Raw genomic sequence first — 16,809 nt, 5'->3', positions numbered from 1 at the left:
CATGCTCCTGCCTCAGTCCCCCAAGTAGCTGGGTCTACAGGTGCCCGCCACCACGCCTGGCTAATTTTTTTGTATTTTTAGTAGAGACGGGCTTTCACTGTGTTAGCCAGGATGGTCTCGAGCTCCTGACCTCGTGATCTGCCTGCCTTGACCTCCCAAAGTGCTGGGATTACAGGCATGAGCCACTGCGCCCAGCCTATTTTTTCTTTTTTGTAGAGGTGGAGTCTCGCTATGTTGCCCAAGCTGGAGCTGGTCTCAACCTCCTGGACTCAAGTGATTCTCCTGTCTTGGCCTCCCAAAGTGCTGGACTTACTGGTAGGAGCCACCACACCTGGCCAATCCCTCATTTAAAAATTGTCTTCCTACCTTGGCCCACCCAACATGCCCAGTGGGTATACTAGTGTTCCTGAGACCCAGGTATGATCATCCTGTTTCCAGCAAGGGAAAGGAATAGAACGCTTCCAACCCATGGAATAGTTCCTGAACCAACGGTGCCAGGAGGTCATGACATAGATGCGTCTGACAACAAAACACAGGGTAGGAAATGTACTTTCAGAAATCTTCTGTTTGGGTGATAAAAGGTCTCAGTTTGCTCTATGACCTTGGAGAAATCAGTTCACCTCTCTGCAGGGGGGTGTGTCATAGGCCCTGCATCACCTTGGAAGCTCAACTCCCTCATCCATAAGAGAATTCGTGAGCTTGTGGGGGTGCACATATCCAGAACAGAAATCAGAGTACAGTTTCAATCATAGTTGTCCTTTTATAGGATTTTTTGTCTTTGAACTTCCCTAATCTTTGTTTTTCCTTCACCTTACTTAAAACACTACCTAAGAGCTGACTGGGCTTCATGATTTCTTTCCCACTTGATGGGAATCAGATTCCTGTGAGAAGTGAAGATATGAAGGGTTTATGCCTGTCCTTTGAGTTTAAAACAGCCCTCCAGGAATCCATCACTCCCAAATAACCATGGAGTAAGGATTTTTTTTGTTGTTGTTTTTTTTTTTTTTTTTTTTTTTTTTTTTTTAGAGCTAGGGGCCTAGGCTATGTGCTATTTATGCTATTCTTGCAAAGGCCGTGGAGATCCCAAAGGAAAGTATGTTCCAATCTGTAACTGCTAGTGTTTTGTTTTAAAAATGTTGAAATCCTACAGAACTCCTCTTCAGAGAATTCAGATAAAAGGTGAAAAGTTCACACCACTTCCTTTTCTTCTAACTGCAGCTTCTTAAGAATTGAACAAATGTCTAAGTAACTGCTGTCTACTCTTTTTATATACACACATAGACTTTGGGTTCACCCTTTTTCTCCTTGCTGTTACAAAGAACCAATGTATTCCTTATTTTTTTCCCACAATGACATCTCCAGAAGGGTTTCTCTTGGCCTCTCTCTCCAGCTGCCTACAGATGTGGTCTGCATCTTGGGAAGTTGGACACACAGCCAGAAATGCTTTCAATGGCTCTCACTTAAGCTGTACACTTAAATATGGAGTCAGTAATTGAGAGCCTGGCTGAGAAGTTTTTCATGTGTGTATAAATATCGTCACTCTTTTTTTTATTTAGGGTAGTCTTATTGGTAGGGATAACATGGGGTATTATCATTTTTCTTCTTTCTTTCTTTTTTTTTTTTTTGAGATAGAGTCTCACTCTGTCGCCCAGGCTGGAGTGCAGTGGTATGATCTTGGCTCACTGCAACCTCTGCCTCGTGGGTTCAAGCAATTCTTCTGCCTCAGCCTCCCGAGTAGCTGTGATTACAGGCACGCACCACCATGCCTGGCTAATTTTTGTATTTTTAGTAGAGGCGGGGTTTCACCATGTTGGCCAGGCTGGTCTCAAACTCCTGACCTCTTGATCCGCCCGCCTCGGCCTCCCAAAGTGCTGGGATTACAGGCGTGAGCCACCAAGCCCGGCCTCTTCTTTCTTTCTAATGTAGTTTGTTTAGTTGCTTCTACCTGTTAAGGATAGCTATTGAAAGAAGTGTTGTTGAAATAAGTGTTTGGAACTCCAGATTTAATTTTTTCAGCTGGGATGGATGAGGTCTCCTTGGGCTTTCCAAGGAGGGCTTCTAACTCTTGTACAGTCATATTGGAAATTTCAGTTTTACTACAACTTCCCCACAAACCCACCCATCCCTAGTTAAGCAGTTAAGCAGCACTGGACCACAGGGAGCTCAGAAGATGGCCTGCCCTGTTTAATCCCAACAAATGTGCTGAAATAGAAAAATAATCCCTGTGAAGCTGCTAGGAGGAACTTCCCCTGCTTACTGCAAATCTGTTATTGGGGAAATGTTTAGAAATTCTGAATCTCTATTTTACTTTGTTCTACTCCAGATTAACATTTCCCTCTAACAGAAATGCTGCATCACAACTAGGACAGGACAGGACAGGACAGGATCTGTGTCTACCCATGCTGCTCTGACCCTGCCTGCTTCTCCTCCTTAAGTGAAGATCACTAACTGAAAAAAAAAAACAGGTTGTAGAAAAGCTTGTGTAATACGACCTCATTTTACTAAAAATACATATGCAGGCTCGCGCATGGAGAGAGATCAGAACTGGTGAGCACAGTGGTGATCTCTGAGTGGGGGCATGCATAGTTCGTCATTTTCAGTTTTTGTTTATCTGCATTTTCTTCTTTCTTCTAACATGTGTGTAGTTTCTGTTATTATAATAAGAGTTGTTTTTTCTTTAAGGGGAGAGGTGAGATCAAAAAAATAAAAATAAAAAATAAAAACAAAAAACAGGGGAAATGAGAAGACTGTGCTAATAATGCTTCAAGTTTTGATGCCATGAGAAAATGACTCATAGCTTGTTTGTTGAACCAGCTAGTTGTTGAGTTTTTGCCATGTGTAAGATCTCATTGGCTGCCTCTCTCATTTTCCTTCTGTAGTCCTTCTTGGGTATTTTGGGATGACCACGATGGGTGGAGAGTAGCCTTGTCTTTATTTCACAGGCTTTTCTCTCCTATATCACCTCAAAGATAGTGAAATAAGTACAGCATGCCCCCTAGATGCCCAGCCAGAACCCACTGGTCAGGGGCTTGTTTCCCCTTGTAAAGAGCTAAGCCTCTACCCCACAGTCTATCTCTGGTCACGCTGCGAAGAGCGTCGTGCCTGGTAGCCTGGCACTTAGAGATCAGTTGCATCAGCCTTGCTCACTTCAATCTCATCAGCAGGTTCCTGTCTTACTCCTCCAGTGTTTATCACAGACAGATGGCTCGTAGTGAGCGCTCAAAATCTGCTTACCAAGGGCATCAGTCTGCTGTAGTGTGCCCGGCCCATCTTTTGCTCTGGGTTCATTGTTTTATCTGTCGTTTGTGTGCCTTCTTCCGTGTTGACTTTCCCCCAACAGGCAGATACTTGACTGCTGGCCCTCTCCACTTATATAGCTCCCTCTCCCTAAAGCCATACTAGTGTAGCAGTTGGGAGACAGGACCAAGTGGCTCTGGAAGATAGCACCTAAGGCTTCTTATCTCCTGTGTGTGCTGTTTTGTTTTGTTTTTTCCATTTGCCGTTGCCCAAGAACCAATGCATCCGCCACTGCTCAGCTGCATGGTGAAATGGCCTGGCTTGGTGCCAGGGTGCTTCACCAGGTGGTTGGGCTGTGGAGGCTGCTGCATGCGATGGGCTGATAATACCCCATGGTGCTGTAAACAGGACACTCCACCCTCCTGCAGCCACCCAGCTAGTGCCCCAACAGCCTGCTGCTTTGTCGTGGCCTGTCATGATATGGGCTTCTCTTCTCTGATAGGGAAGCCTATTGTCATATTTCCCTCCCCTATTTCCTAAATCTGAGAGGGGTACTTTCCAGAAATGAAACCAGTTCATCTTCCAACCACAAGCAACCGTTGTGACTTCTCAATGCTGCTTCTCCTTTAACAATAATCACACAAGTGCAGGGCAGAACCCAATGTCCAGATCTTTCCGGTATGCCCATGGAGGATAAACCCAAGAGCCTCCATCTCAACTAGGCTCACCTAGAAGATTTCTTAGGGGACGTTCTCTATTGAGGTCAATCTCATTGGGCAGCAGAACTTAAGTGTTGACCTGAAGCTGCTGATGCCCCAGTCTGCAAGCAGCTTTATATTCTACCCTGCATCACTTATTCCTGGGTTGGACAGTCACTAATAAAGGAAAGGGCTTTGACATTAAAAATGAGCATCTTCCCAGGGGCCCAGGAGAGTGTAGGTCTACGGATACAGGGTCTAGGGCTTACTCTGCATGTCTTTGGGTAGTCTCCTCTTTCCGGACTCCTTCACCTACACCTTCAATCCTAAAGGACATTAATTGATTTGACATAATCTAACTAAGGCTTCAAAGTGTATTTCATCTCTTCATTTCTTTACAACATCCCTCAGAGGTAACTTAGGCCAGGACTGTGCCAGAGGGAGAGCAAGCCCAGTGAGGTTGGGTGGCATTGGCTGTAGTCAGACCTACCCTCCCCACCTCTTAGCTCCTACTAGATATCCAGGGGGGACATGCTGCGTCAGCCTGCAGCCCCTTCAAGGATGGCACAATACATGTCAGTGTCTCATTTTGGCTTTGGTTTGTGTTGCATTTGGGGGAAACTGACACCTTGGTTTTTGCATTTGGGGGAAACTTGACACCTTGGTTTAGCCCTTAGCCAATTTTGATGTCCAAAGAAGCAGGTGCTTACCAAACCACTTGCGAGGAAGTTTGTGAAATAAGTAGTAGTTTTTTTTTAACTATTAAAATCTAATTTTTTAAAAAAAGTCCCCTCCCTTATTTCCTAGGCTTAAAGGAAATATGGTATTTTAGTGTCCTCAAAAGAGCTGGGACATGCCAAGAATTTGGAGATTTGGGAGGGTAGTGGAGCCTTGCTAAGGACTCTGAAGCAGAAGGTAATTCTGTCATCTCGTGGCCAGCAAGGTGCTGTGCCAGCACCCTGCGCCAGGATGTGGCCTCTGTGGAAGTAAGGCTGAGACCCAGCCGTCTCTTCATTTAAGGAAAAGAAACTGAGGCAAGTCCTCTTGTTTGATTTAGATGTAGTGAGATCCTTGCATGTCTACCAGGGGAGAGCGAGTCAGGGGCTGCAGATTCTGGATTGGGGTTTCCTTGGTTTCTCCTCAATCCTTCCCACTCCCTCCTTTTTTTCCCTTTGTATTTCTTTTCTGCTATTTGTGTGACTTTTTTTGTACATGGAGGAATAAGTCGGGACCCACCAAGTCCAGAGTCTTAATGGATAACTGGTCAGAGGGAGCCGGAAAGAACGTAGAGTTTACCAAAATGCGTTGGTTGGATTCTCACATCACATTCCAGGATTTTGGATGCTTCCCAGCCCTGTGAGTACTGGGAGCAACGTACCACCTATGACTATTGTCCTAGAGATTGGACTCATTGAATATCAGGGTAGGATATGAAGAATGATGGAAACTAATATAAAATGGGTTAAAGTTATCCCTAGGAGATAATAGAGTCCTTCAAGTTTCAAAGACTTCCTCAAGAAACAAACAAAAGCAAAACAAAAAGTAGGTCATTGGAAACAATAGGATTGGGCCTGCCATCTCCTCCATTAGGTGCTAAAAAGAAGCTATCAATAAAAAATCTATTCATCCTAGGTGTCTAGGCAGGTGTCCCAGCAGCCTCAGAGGGTGTCCCTGATAGAAGAGGGATGTGAGCCACAGTGAGTGGTTGGAAGACTGATTTAGGAGGAAGGAGGCTTGGATTTAGATGTGGGACTGCTGCAGACTTATAGAGTGAAGGAGACTAATGAGAGACTAAGCTTCTTTATGCCTTAGTCTTCCTTAACAGTCTTTCCCTATCCCCTTTTACAGCTGACAGGAGAGTAACAGATTACAGCACACCAAAGTACTTTGTGGGGATGGGACAAAACTTTAAAGCACAACATAAACATGAGATAGCTTTAGTGTCTCAGTAAGGAAAGAATCTAAAAGAGATTTTTGCATTGACTTCAGATGAGGGGATGGGAGAAGTAGCTCCAGGAAACCTTTCTCCTGTCACTTATCCCTCAGCTCTGGAGTCCTACTCCTTTTCCTTTGAAACAGTGATGAAGCAGCCTTTAGGATGATGAGATCCTACCCCTTATGCCAATCACTTGCTCGTCCTTGGCCCATCTGCCTCTTTGGTTATCTGTCATGTAATTTTGTAAATCCGCTTTCCAGAGTCCCTGCCTCATCAGTGGACTCTAATAGACAGTTTTGGAGGACAGCATTTTGGCCTGAGCTGGCTGCTGATGTGGGTCAGAAGCGCCCAGAAATATCTGGATTGCTACCTTTTGATTTTAAACCCAGGTTAGGAAAATGAGTGGTTGAAATGCTGGTGTAGAGATAAAGTTGCACCTTTAACCCAGCGTACCTGTCACCAACTTACTAGGCAACAAGGTTGGAGGAAGGGTAAGAAAGGTTGGGCCTTCCTGAGCCTCAGAGAGAGAAAAAAAGACAAGCAGCTATGGGATCTTTACCCCAAGTGGGTGTGTTGAGCACGCATGCAAAGTCAGAACCCCTGGTAAAAGTAGAGCCAGTTGACCCTTCTTGTGAAGGTTTTTCAATTTTATTCAAATACTTAGGTGGCTGCCAATTGCTAGCCCTATGCTTTAGACATTGTGGGGGATACATAGAGCCCACCCTTGGCCTCAGGCTGTTTATTATCTAGGAGTTACAAATGCCCTATTCCTCAAGAGAAGGTGCTCATTACTAGAAGAGTACAAAGTACTGAGGAAACAGAAAATTCCAAGACATTGCTTCCAGGGGATTCCAGTGGATGCAGAAGGCTTGGTGGAGTGGAGGCAGTAAGGCTGGTCCTGACAGATGAACAGATTTTAACCCTGGGCCCATGCAAAACCTCAGAGGAGGGAAGGCTTGGGACATGGGTGGGAAATGGTATGCAGTATAGTTTGTCTGAGATTTAGCGACTTTGAGGAAGAGTGAGGTGTAAAGGACAGGTAAGTGGGACCACATGAAGGCTTTACCTCCATCTTTGAAAGAGAGCCTTTGAAGAGGTTTAATCTAGGAATGTGAAGATCATTTAAAATGATGTGTTTTAACATCAATATATATTGATTTGGAAAGATGTTTATAAGGTAAAAACATACACCAAAACAATACGTAGAGTATGATCTCATTTTAAATTGTAAAGCATATATACACACACACCACATACACAGAAGAGGTAAGACCTGTAAGTTTATATTTCTCATAGCATTGGTTATCTCTGGGTGTTGAGAGTTGAGGGGTTTTTTTTTTCTGTTTGTTTATATTTCTATATTTCCTGACTTTTCTACAGTTCACACTTACTGTTGTAGTTATAAATTATTCACTTGTTTTAAATAAGCACATATATGATGGCTGAGTGAGATGATGTAGAACTATGCCAGGGATTAGATAAAAATACACAGTAAAAGTTGGCCATATAGTAACATTTTTGATATCCAAATTGGAGAGGAATCCCTCAAATGTTCAAAAATACAGGAATGGGTTGGGTGTGGTGGCTCATGCCTGTAATCCCAGCACTTTGGGAGGCCAAGGCAGGAGAATCACTTGAGCCCAGGAGTTCAAGACCAGCCTGGGCAACACAGCGAGACCCTGACTCAAAAAAGACAAAGGAAAAAGAAAAGACAAAAATACGGGAATGGCTAAGCAAACTAGTGTACATCAACCTGGAGGAATATTATACAGTCTTTTAAAATAACAAATATGTAGATCGTTAATACATGGGAAAAGGTATATGAAATAGGTGGAACCAGGCAGAACATAATATAGCACATTTCCTACTGATTACAACTATGGCAAAATGTATGTAAATGCTTCAATGAATTTGGAGAATGGAGGTAGTGTTGTTATTGTCCTTTTTTTTTTTTTTTCTTTTTTTTCTTGAGATGGAGTCTTGCTCTGTTGCCCAGGCTGGAGTGCAGTGGCATGATCTTAGCTCACTGTAACCTCCACCTCCTGGGTTCAAGCAATTCTCCTGTCTCAGCCTCCCAAGTAGCTGGGATTACAGGTGCCCACCATCACGCCCGGCTAATTTTTGTATTTTTAGTAGAGACGAAGTTTCACCGTATTGGTATGTTAGTTTCTTTTTTTTTTTTTTAACTGTAGTAAAATATATACTTACTATTTTGACCATAAAACCTTATGTTCACTGGCATTAAATACATTTACAATGTTGTGCAACCATAACCAGGGTCCATTTCTAGACCCTGAATTTCATCATCCCAGAGACTGTGTATCCATTAAACAATAACTCCTACTCCCCCTCCTCCTCTTAAGCCCTTGGTAAAGTCTATTCTATTTTTTTTGTCCCTATGAATTTGCCTATTCTAGATACCTCAAGAAAAACACAATATTTGTCCTTTTGTCTTGCTTACTTAACTCAGCATCATCTGTATTGTAGCGTGTGTCAGAATTGCCTTCCTTTTGAAGACTGAATAGTATTCCACAGTATGGACGTGCTGCATTTGTTTATCCGTTTCTCCATTCATGGATGCTCAGGTTGCTCCCACCTTTTGGCTATTGTGAAAAATGCTTCAAGTCCCTGCTTTTGTTTTTTTCTGGGTATATACCTAGGAGTGGAATTGCTGAGTCATATGGTAATTCTATGTTTCACTTTTTGAGGAACTGCCAACCTTTTAATGTCTTTTTAATATAAAGTCCTTCAGGTTTATTTATACCTCCTAGTTCTTTTTGCTGTGCTAAATACACATGGATTATTAAGGGATTACTACAGATGTGAAAGCATTTTGTTCTGTTTAAAAGAAAGAGCCTTTATAGATTTTTTTTTTTTTTTGAGAGGCAGAATCTCGCTCTGTTGCCCAGGCTGGAGTGCGGTGGCGTGGTCTCGGCTTACTACAAACTCCGCCTCCCAGGTTCATGCCATTCTCCTGCCTCGGCTTCGCAAGTAGCTGGGACTACAGGCGCCTGCTACCATGCCTGGTTAATTTTTTTGTATTTTTAGTAGAGATGGGGTTTCACCGTGTTAGCTAGGATGGTCTCGATCTCCTGACCTCGTGATCCACCTGCCTCGGCCTACCAAAGTGCTAGGGTTACAGGCATCAGCCACTGCGCCCGGCCATAGATCTTAAGATAGTAGAGTGTTTTGAATGTGGCCATGGAAAACAGGGTCAACTTAGACGATTGCAACTTCCAAATGGTTCCAGTACGCTTACATTTTATCCACAGTTTCAACTTTTACCTCCTTCTAGAAAGCTTTAACCAAAGTAAAAATAAATGAATGGATTTATTTATTTTATTTATTTTTTGAGACAGAGTCTTCCTCTGTTACCCAGGCTGGAGTGCAGTGGTGCAATCTTGGCTTACTGCAGCTTCCACCTCCCAGGTTCAACCAATTCTCGTGCCTCAGCCTCCTGAGTAGCTGGGATTACAGGCACCCGCCACTATGCCTGGCTAATTTTTGTATTTTTGGTAGAGACGGGGTTTCACCATGTTAGCCAGGCTGGTCTCAAACTCCTGACCTCAGGTGACCTGCCCACCTCCCATAGTGCTGGGATTACAAGCATGAGCCACCACCACCTGGCCTATGAATGGATTTATAATTGCTTTATTTTTGTCCCATTTATATAGAAGTCAGAGACAGAGGAGACAACCAAAAAATTTGGATGTTTCCGTAAACTAGATTCCTCAATCCTCAATAATTGAAAGTAGTTCCGATATGTCAGCCACCGGGGTTCCCCAGGGAGCTAACCAGTCCTGAAGGAAGTTTGAAGAGGAACAGGAGGCCTTCAGTTAAGGGGATGAATTTGTGCAGTGCCTAAGCCCTGCAAAGGTGCTGGAGGAAGAAGGGCAGGAGATAAAAGATAGAAGAAAATTTGTTTTTTATCCACTTAGAGTTTTATCTTTAATGATGGGAAACAGTGCTGCTCTCAGGAAACTCAGTGTGGAGATCTAGGAGTTCATGGTTCATAGTCCATTGGGGTAGGAAAAGGATAGAGGACATTTATAAAGTAATGTCCAAGTCCAAAGTAAAATGGTATAAATTGTCTCCCATGATAAAGGCTGGCTCAGTAGGTCAGGAAAGCTCTTGTCAGACCATATGTGCTGTTTCAGGCTGCTTCAAATTCTTTTAGGACAGTGGTGGGTATGAGTGAAGACTGGGCAGGCAGGCCACATCTCTTAGAGGAGGAAGGTGATTGCCACGTCTCCTTCCTCCATGCTGATGGCAAGGTGTGCGGGCTGTGTTCTCTTGCAGCCAGCGTCCCATGCTCGGTGGCCCCAGAAAAGTCAGTGTGTAGGCCTCAGCCACTTCAGGTCCGGCGTACATTCTCCCTGGACACCATCCTCAGCTCCTACCTTCTGGGCCAGTGGCCACGAGATGCTGATGGGGCCTTCACCTGCTGCACCAATGACAAGGCCACCCAGGTAATGAAGCACTCTCCTGATGGGATAAGGGATAAGGATGGGGTGGGAGAACTGGCTGAGGAGGCCTTTGGTCTTCCTCAAATCATTGCGATAAATTTGTCTTGGGTTTTGGTTGTACATATTATCCACGTAATGTCTTATCTTCTTGAGACAGAGTCTCCTTTTGTCACCCAGGCTGGAGTGCAGTGGTGCGATCTTGGCTCACTGCAACCTCTGCCTCCCGGGTTCAAGTGATTTTCGTGCCTCATCCTCCCAAGTGGCTGGGATTACAGGTGCCCGCCACCACACCCTGCTAATTTACCACCCTGTTTTTCTTTGTAAACATACACGGAAATGAATTTGCATTCCACCTGCCTGGTGGAAGAGAGAAGTCAATCTGGGTTTTTCAGTTTAGCTTTGAGTATTTGTGTTGGGGTAATCAACAGCTGACTTTAGAGTTTATTCTAGCTTTTTAAAAAATTAAGATTTAGGCCGGGCGCAGTGACTCACGCCTATAATCTCAGCACTTTGGGAGGCCTAGGCAGGCAGATCACCTGAGGTCAAGAGCTTGAAACTAGCCTGGCTAACATGGCGAAACCCCATCTCTACTAAAAATACAAAAATTAGCTGGGCGTGGTGGCGGGCGCCTGTAATCCCAGCTACTCGGGAGGCTGAGGCAGGAGAATCGTTTGAACCCCGGAGGGAGAGGTTGCAGTGAGCTGAGATCGCGCCATTGCACTCCAGCCTGGGCAACAGAGCAAGACTCCGTCTCAAAAAAAATAAATAAATAAAATAAATGAGATTTACCTTGCTAAAATTAAACCAAGGCCAACATTCTATTGAGTTTGTATTTCCCAAAGAAGTGGCCAAAAAGTACGCTGAGCCAGAATAGATCCCATTGGAGCCATAGGAATGGGAAGTTCTCAGATAATGGGGAATTCTTCCTTGCCAGCAGCCCCCTCTGGGATTTCAGTGTACCCATTCAAGGACTGGGGAGCCAGCTTCCTCTCCTTCAGTATTTTCATTAAGACAGCCTTTTCATTAAGAATCCCAAGCTTGGAAAGAATCTCTGCAGATCATCCAGTTCATTTATCAATTTTTAGATAAGCTAGTCTCGGCCTGAGCAGGAACCCATCTCATATATGAAATTATACAGACATTTCTTAATCTGATTCAGGACTTCATTCTTAGCAGCTAAGTTGTTAAGAGTCAAATCTCCCTTTTCATGCAGTTTAAACGCACTCTTATTCATCTTCAGAGTAAATGAGTTATTTCGAGATAGGCAGAAACAGGGTGGCCAGGACGTGAGAGTCTGAGTCAGCCCTTCATCCTGGGGGACATCAGGCAATTCAGCTCTTCCTTTGCAAACTGGGTGGAGAGTGCCTGGTCTGCCTCCATGTAGGTGGCATGATGGCCAAATGACGCGTGAAAGTGCTTGGTACTTCTTTTGACCACATCATGTCAGTTTCTTTCCTTTATTTATTTTGTTAATGCGATCCATTTTCAAATGTCGTTAGTGAATGTTTGAATGCCCAGTACTGTTCTTGGCATGTTGGAATGAAGAATAAGGAAATGAGGACAAGATTTGGCCTCTATGAGTCTGGATTCCAGTTCTATGAGGGCCAGTGAACAGACAGCCAAGGGATGAGATGGAGCCAAATATCTGGTGAAGTTTAAAGAAGGGGAATTCTCATGGGAATACCCCACCTTGAACCAACAAGAATTTGCTGCAGTTAAAATTATGGCCCTCTTTGGATCTACAAATAGACTGTGAAAGGAGAATACCCTCCAGGAAGGAGAGAGAGTAGGCTTCCTTCCTGGGAGCCCTGAGCACTGCCATTCCCTTTATCCTTTGGAAAAGGCAAGTAGGATAAATAACGCTTCCTCCTCACAGGCCTGGGAGCACACACAACTTTGTCTTTTGATGGGAGTGCTTAGTCCAGATATGTTTGTAGTCAAGGAGGGCTTCCTGGAGGAACAGGACTTGAGATTCCTTTGAGTGTGTAAGCTCATTATTCCATCCCTATTTGTCAGATGGCAGGCTTCTGTGTAGCCCACCTGTTTCTGCCTCTGTCATTTCCTGCTTTCAACCTTTTAGGAAGTCACCATCCCACTCCTCAGATAGCTTTCTCTTTGTCAACTCAAAGCAGGGTTGGCCTCAGATGTTCCCTGGCTGGGTTTAGAGGCATGGGCCCTGGGCTGTGTGTTTTTGCTTAGGCTCCAGCTGCAGGCCAGATCTTTTATATAACAAGTCTGGGCTTCTTGCCACAGCAAGACAGAGGTCAGCGATGAGCCTCCGTGGGTCTGGCAAGGCCAAGCCATGCAGCTTTCCTCTTTCCCTGGGATGGGCTCCAGCCCTCGAGGAACTCTTAGCAACCTGTCAATATTGTGGCCGCAGTCAGGAGATGGAGAATTCTGATCAACCTAGGCATCCAAACCAAAATATGTACTCTACCCATCTTTCATTCCTGGTCTTCTGGGAATTTGCTGCTTCTAGGTTTTGGGCTCCATTCAAATTCCTGCTTAAGTCCCCTGGCCTGGTCCAAGCTACCCTCTTCAACACTAGTATTACACTGTGAAGGTCTGAGGCTCACCTGACATATTCCTAAGTAACTGGTGTTCCTTCCCTACTGAGCACTGGGATATCACCCAGAAAGGACTGGAGAGGAAAGAGAGGTTTGACTGGAAAGATATGAAGGTGTATGGAGAGGGGCAGAGGGAAGGGAAGGTGGCAGGATCTACCAAAGTCCTTGAAAGCTTTTAAGCTGTTAAAAATGGACTAATACGGCCAGGTGTGGTGGCTCACGCCTATAATCCCAGCACTTTGGGAGGCCGAGGCGGGCGGATCACAAGGTCAGGAGATCAAGACCATCCTGGTCAACATGGTGAAACCCCATCTCTACTAAAAATACAAAAATTAGCTGGGCGTGGTGGCTCACACCTGTAGTCCCAACTACTTGGGAGGCTGAGACAGGAGAATCGCTTGAACCCGGGAGGCAGAGGTTGCAGTAAACCGAGATCATGCCACTGCACTCCAGCCTGGCAACAAAGTGAGACTCCGTGTCAAAAAAAAAAGACTAATGCCAGAACCTTTTCCCAGTTGCCTCAGTTGCCTTAAGCCGGGGATGGGGCTGTTCCTACCCCTGCCCTTTCTCTCCTAGTCGTACCAATGTAGTAGTTATTTTCTGCTTCATCTTCCCTCACTAGCAGGCACTCACTACTACTGTCCTACTTGCCTAACCTCCCTCCACCCAGAGCCAGCAGCCCTGGCATTCCCAGGGCATACCTTGCAGTGAGGTCAGCAGCTGCAGTTATGGTTCAGGCTAAGAAGCTCCTTCGTCTGAATCCCTGAGAGGAGACCAGGGCCCTGCCCATTGCAAGCCAGCTTCAGATCTAGGCAGCAAGCATGGAACACCTGCTGTCTCGATAGCTGGGCATGCGACAGACTTGAGGCTTCTTCACAGGGTAGAAGATGGAGCGAAAAGCTTTCAGTTCTTGAATATAGCCCAGTAGTACCAACAATCTCATCCTATTATCTCCTTCCTTCCTCGTTGTGTTTTAAGATCTTAGGTAGTTACAAAGGATTGTCCTCAGGCCATTTACAGTCTGACATGGAGAGCTGGGTTACCCAAATATTTGGAGCAAGGAAAGAGGAAGGGTGTGGATATATGTTATTTGGGATATTGGTTGTTTTTGGGAGGAGATGTGTGAACATGGTAATTGGGGAAGAAGTGCTTTGGAGAAGCTGCATGTTTTGAGCAATGGGAGCGATGACCAGGTCAGTTGGTAAACTAGAGCTGGCCACTGATTGCTTTGTGTTGGCCACTCCTAGTGGCTGGGCCCAGGCCAGGATGGGTGAGGGCAGTACATGCTGGTAGCTGCAGTTACCCCTCTTCCTTCTTGCTGTGCAAACCTTTGAGTGTTCTTGTACTTTTCTGGAGGGAGGAAGTGGTCTCATCACAGCTGGAATGACTGTTTGAGCAAAGTTCCCCTGTTGGTCTCATCCTGCTGACGGACAGGACTCTGGGAACCTGCCCTGCCCAGCCCAGCCCCCCATTCTACTCATCCCCAGCCCCATTCCCTCTGCATTCCCCAGGTAAGGTAGGGAAGCTTCTATGATAGGATTTTTTTCTTTAGCCCCAATTTACCCTTTGGAAAAAAAAAAAAGCTTAAGTCTTGACAAACCACATGGAGTGTGAGGAAGGCCAGAGGTGAAGGTAGGCATGCCCGCTGGAAAGACTTCTCTTCCTGTGTCTTTCCCCTACCTGTGTACTATCCTCCCTGTTTTCCCAAACCAGTGCCCCAACAGTGATGACACACAATTCAGTCTGACCATCATGGACCTTTGAAAAATGTTTTTCTTTGTGGGTGTGGGGGCCTGGGCACACTGCCTGTTTTCCAGATTGGCAAACAGGACCAGTTGTTCAGCATAGTTTGACAACAGTACCGAACATTTGAAAATGGGGCCATGATGGAAAATCTGAGGGTTGCATAGTCACTGTAGGGCCAGAGATGGTAGCCTTGGCCACTTGCAGCCAGTTTTCAGTGCTGACCAGCAGACCACCCTCAGAGCCTTTTCCAGCCTTTTTGTTTGGCCGGAGACCTAAGGGACTGATTCCCTGCAGAATTTCAGTTGAACATGTAGTCCTGATGGTCCACACCAGGCCAGGCACCATGCTGCTTGACAGTCCTGTACAGGGATAGTGGGTTAAGTTTCCAGGGCCTAGCCTAGCTCCACACATGGAGCTTACTCAGGTGCCAAGGTCACTGGAGACAGTGAGGTCCAGGACTTTCCTGCTTGTGGTCATGGAGTCTAGGTAGAAACTTTTGGGCTGGAGGCTGAGAGATTCCAGTTTGGAGGGTTTTCAGCTTCATCCCACCCCTCCTCCTGATTATATTAGATGGTTCTTTGGGAAACTGTCTTCCACCCCCATGCCCAGCTGTCCTTCCACATGTTGCTCTGGGATCTCAATCCCAGGCAAGGCTTCCTTGGTCTGGCCACATCCAGTTTTGCATAATCTGAGTATCATCTGCACAGCTGGCCCATGCCACTCATTGTCAGAAGCTGCCCTACTTGTCCCTCAGCTGCTCCCACTGGGCCAGGGTGTCAAATCTGTTCCAGTACATGACTCCCCCTGACAAACAACTTTTTGTTCTCTTTTTGTTTGTTTGTTTTTGAGACAGAGTCTTGCCCTGTTGCCCAAGCTAGAGTGCAGTGGCTCGATCTTGGCTCACTGCAACCTCCGCCTTCTAGGTTCAAGCAATTCTCCTGCCTCAGCCTCCCAAGTAGCTGGGATTACAGACATGTGCCACCATGCCTGGCTGATTGTTTTGTATTTTTAGTAGAGATGGGGTTTCACCATTTTGACCAGGCTGGTCTTGAACTCCTGACCTCAAGTGATCTGCCCGCTTCAGCCTCCCAAAGTGCTGGGATTACAGGCATGAGTCACCACGCCCAGCGACAAACATGACTTTTTGGTCTGCTGAGCTCCAGCTCTACGCTGCTTCCAAAGGGTCATCTAGAATGACTGAGCAGCATGGCTTGACCCCTGTTGTGGCCAGAAGGTTAGTTTTTTCTTTCTTTCTTTCTTTTTTTTTTTGAGACAGGGTCTCACTCTGTTGCCCAGGCTGGAGTGCAATGGTATGATTATGACTCACTGCAGCCTCAAACTTCTGGGCGCAAGTGGTCCTCCTGCCTCAGCCTCCCTAGTAGCTGGGACTACAGATACACATCACCATAAATGGCTAATTTAAAATTATTTCTTTTATAGAGATAGGGTCCTGCTATGTTGCCCAGGCTGGTTTTGAACTCCTGGCCTCAAGCAGTCCTCCTGCCTTGGCCTCCCAAGGTGCTGGGATTACAGGCATGAGCCACCGCACCTGGCCAGGTTAGCTCTTTGAAGGAGAGCTTTTCTTAGCTGTGACTTTTCTGTGCTCCATGGTGAGACGCAGAAGAGGAGTCCTATCCAACCTTGGGCACTGGAAACTGGGGCATGGTCCCCACTTTGGGCACTCCCAGTTTAGGAGGGGCTGTAGTCCACACCTGTGTACACTCCTGCCTTGAGAATACTCCATGTCGGGCGGGCCCGGTAGCTAATGCCTGTAATCTCAGCACTTTAGGAGGCTGAGGCGGGCGGATCACCTTAGGTCAGGAGTTCGAGACCAACCTGACCAACATGGTGAAACCCTGTCTCTACTACAAATACAAAATTAGCCAGGTGTGGTGGCACGTGCCTGTAATCCCAGCTACTTGGGACGCTGAGGCAGGAGAATCGCTTGAACCCATGAGGCGGAGGTTTCAGTGAGCCAAGATCGCGCCATTACACTCCAACCCGGGCAACAAGGGTGAAACTCCCATCAAATAAATAAATAAATACTTGATGTCAGCATGTCAACAACTTCAAACACAGGATAACCTACTGCATTAGGTTTCTGAGGCTGCTTTAACAAATTACCTCAAACTTAGTGGCTTAAAACCACAGAAATGTAT

General features: G+C 45.7%; 1 protein-coding gene across 7 annotated transcripts in view; it reads left to right on the top strand.

Annotated features, from left to right (window-relative positions):
- FAM117A (family with sequence similarity 117 member A) overlaps nt 1-16,809 on the top strand; it is a 55,317-nt gene that overhangs the window by 21,532 nt on the left and 16,976 nt on the right. For 6 of the 7 annotated variants that reach the window (XM_033183415.1, XM_033183414.1, XM_033183417.1 and 3 more), the window contains exon 2: nt 10,171-10,340. The exons of the other annotated variant lie outside the window; for it this stretch is intronic. In XM_033183415.1, coding sequence (XP_033039306.1) covers nt 10,171-10,340 — 170 coding nt within the window. The remainder of the gene's footprint in view (nt 1-10,170; nt 10,341-16,809) is intronic. 7 annotated transcript variants of the gene reach the window in all.

This window comes from Trachypithecus francoisi, unplaced genomic scaffold, assembly GCF_009764315.1.
Source record: "Trachypithecus francoisi isolate TF-2019V2 unplaced genomic scaffold, Tfra_2.0 Lachesis_group20, whole genome shotgun sequence".
In the NCBI taxonomy this organism is placed as follows: Eukaryota; Metazoa; Chordata; class Mammalia; order Primates; family Cercopithecidae; genus Trachypithecus; species Trachypithecus francoisi.
This window is presented reverse-complemented; position numbering and strand designations above follow the sequence as displayed.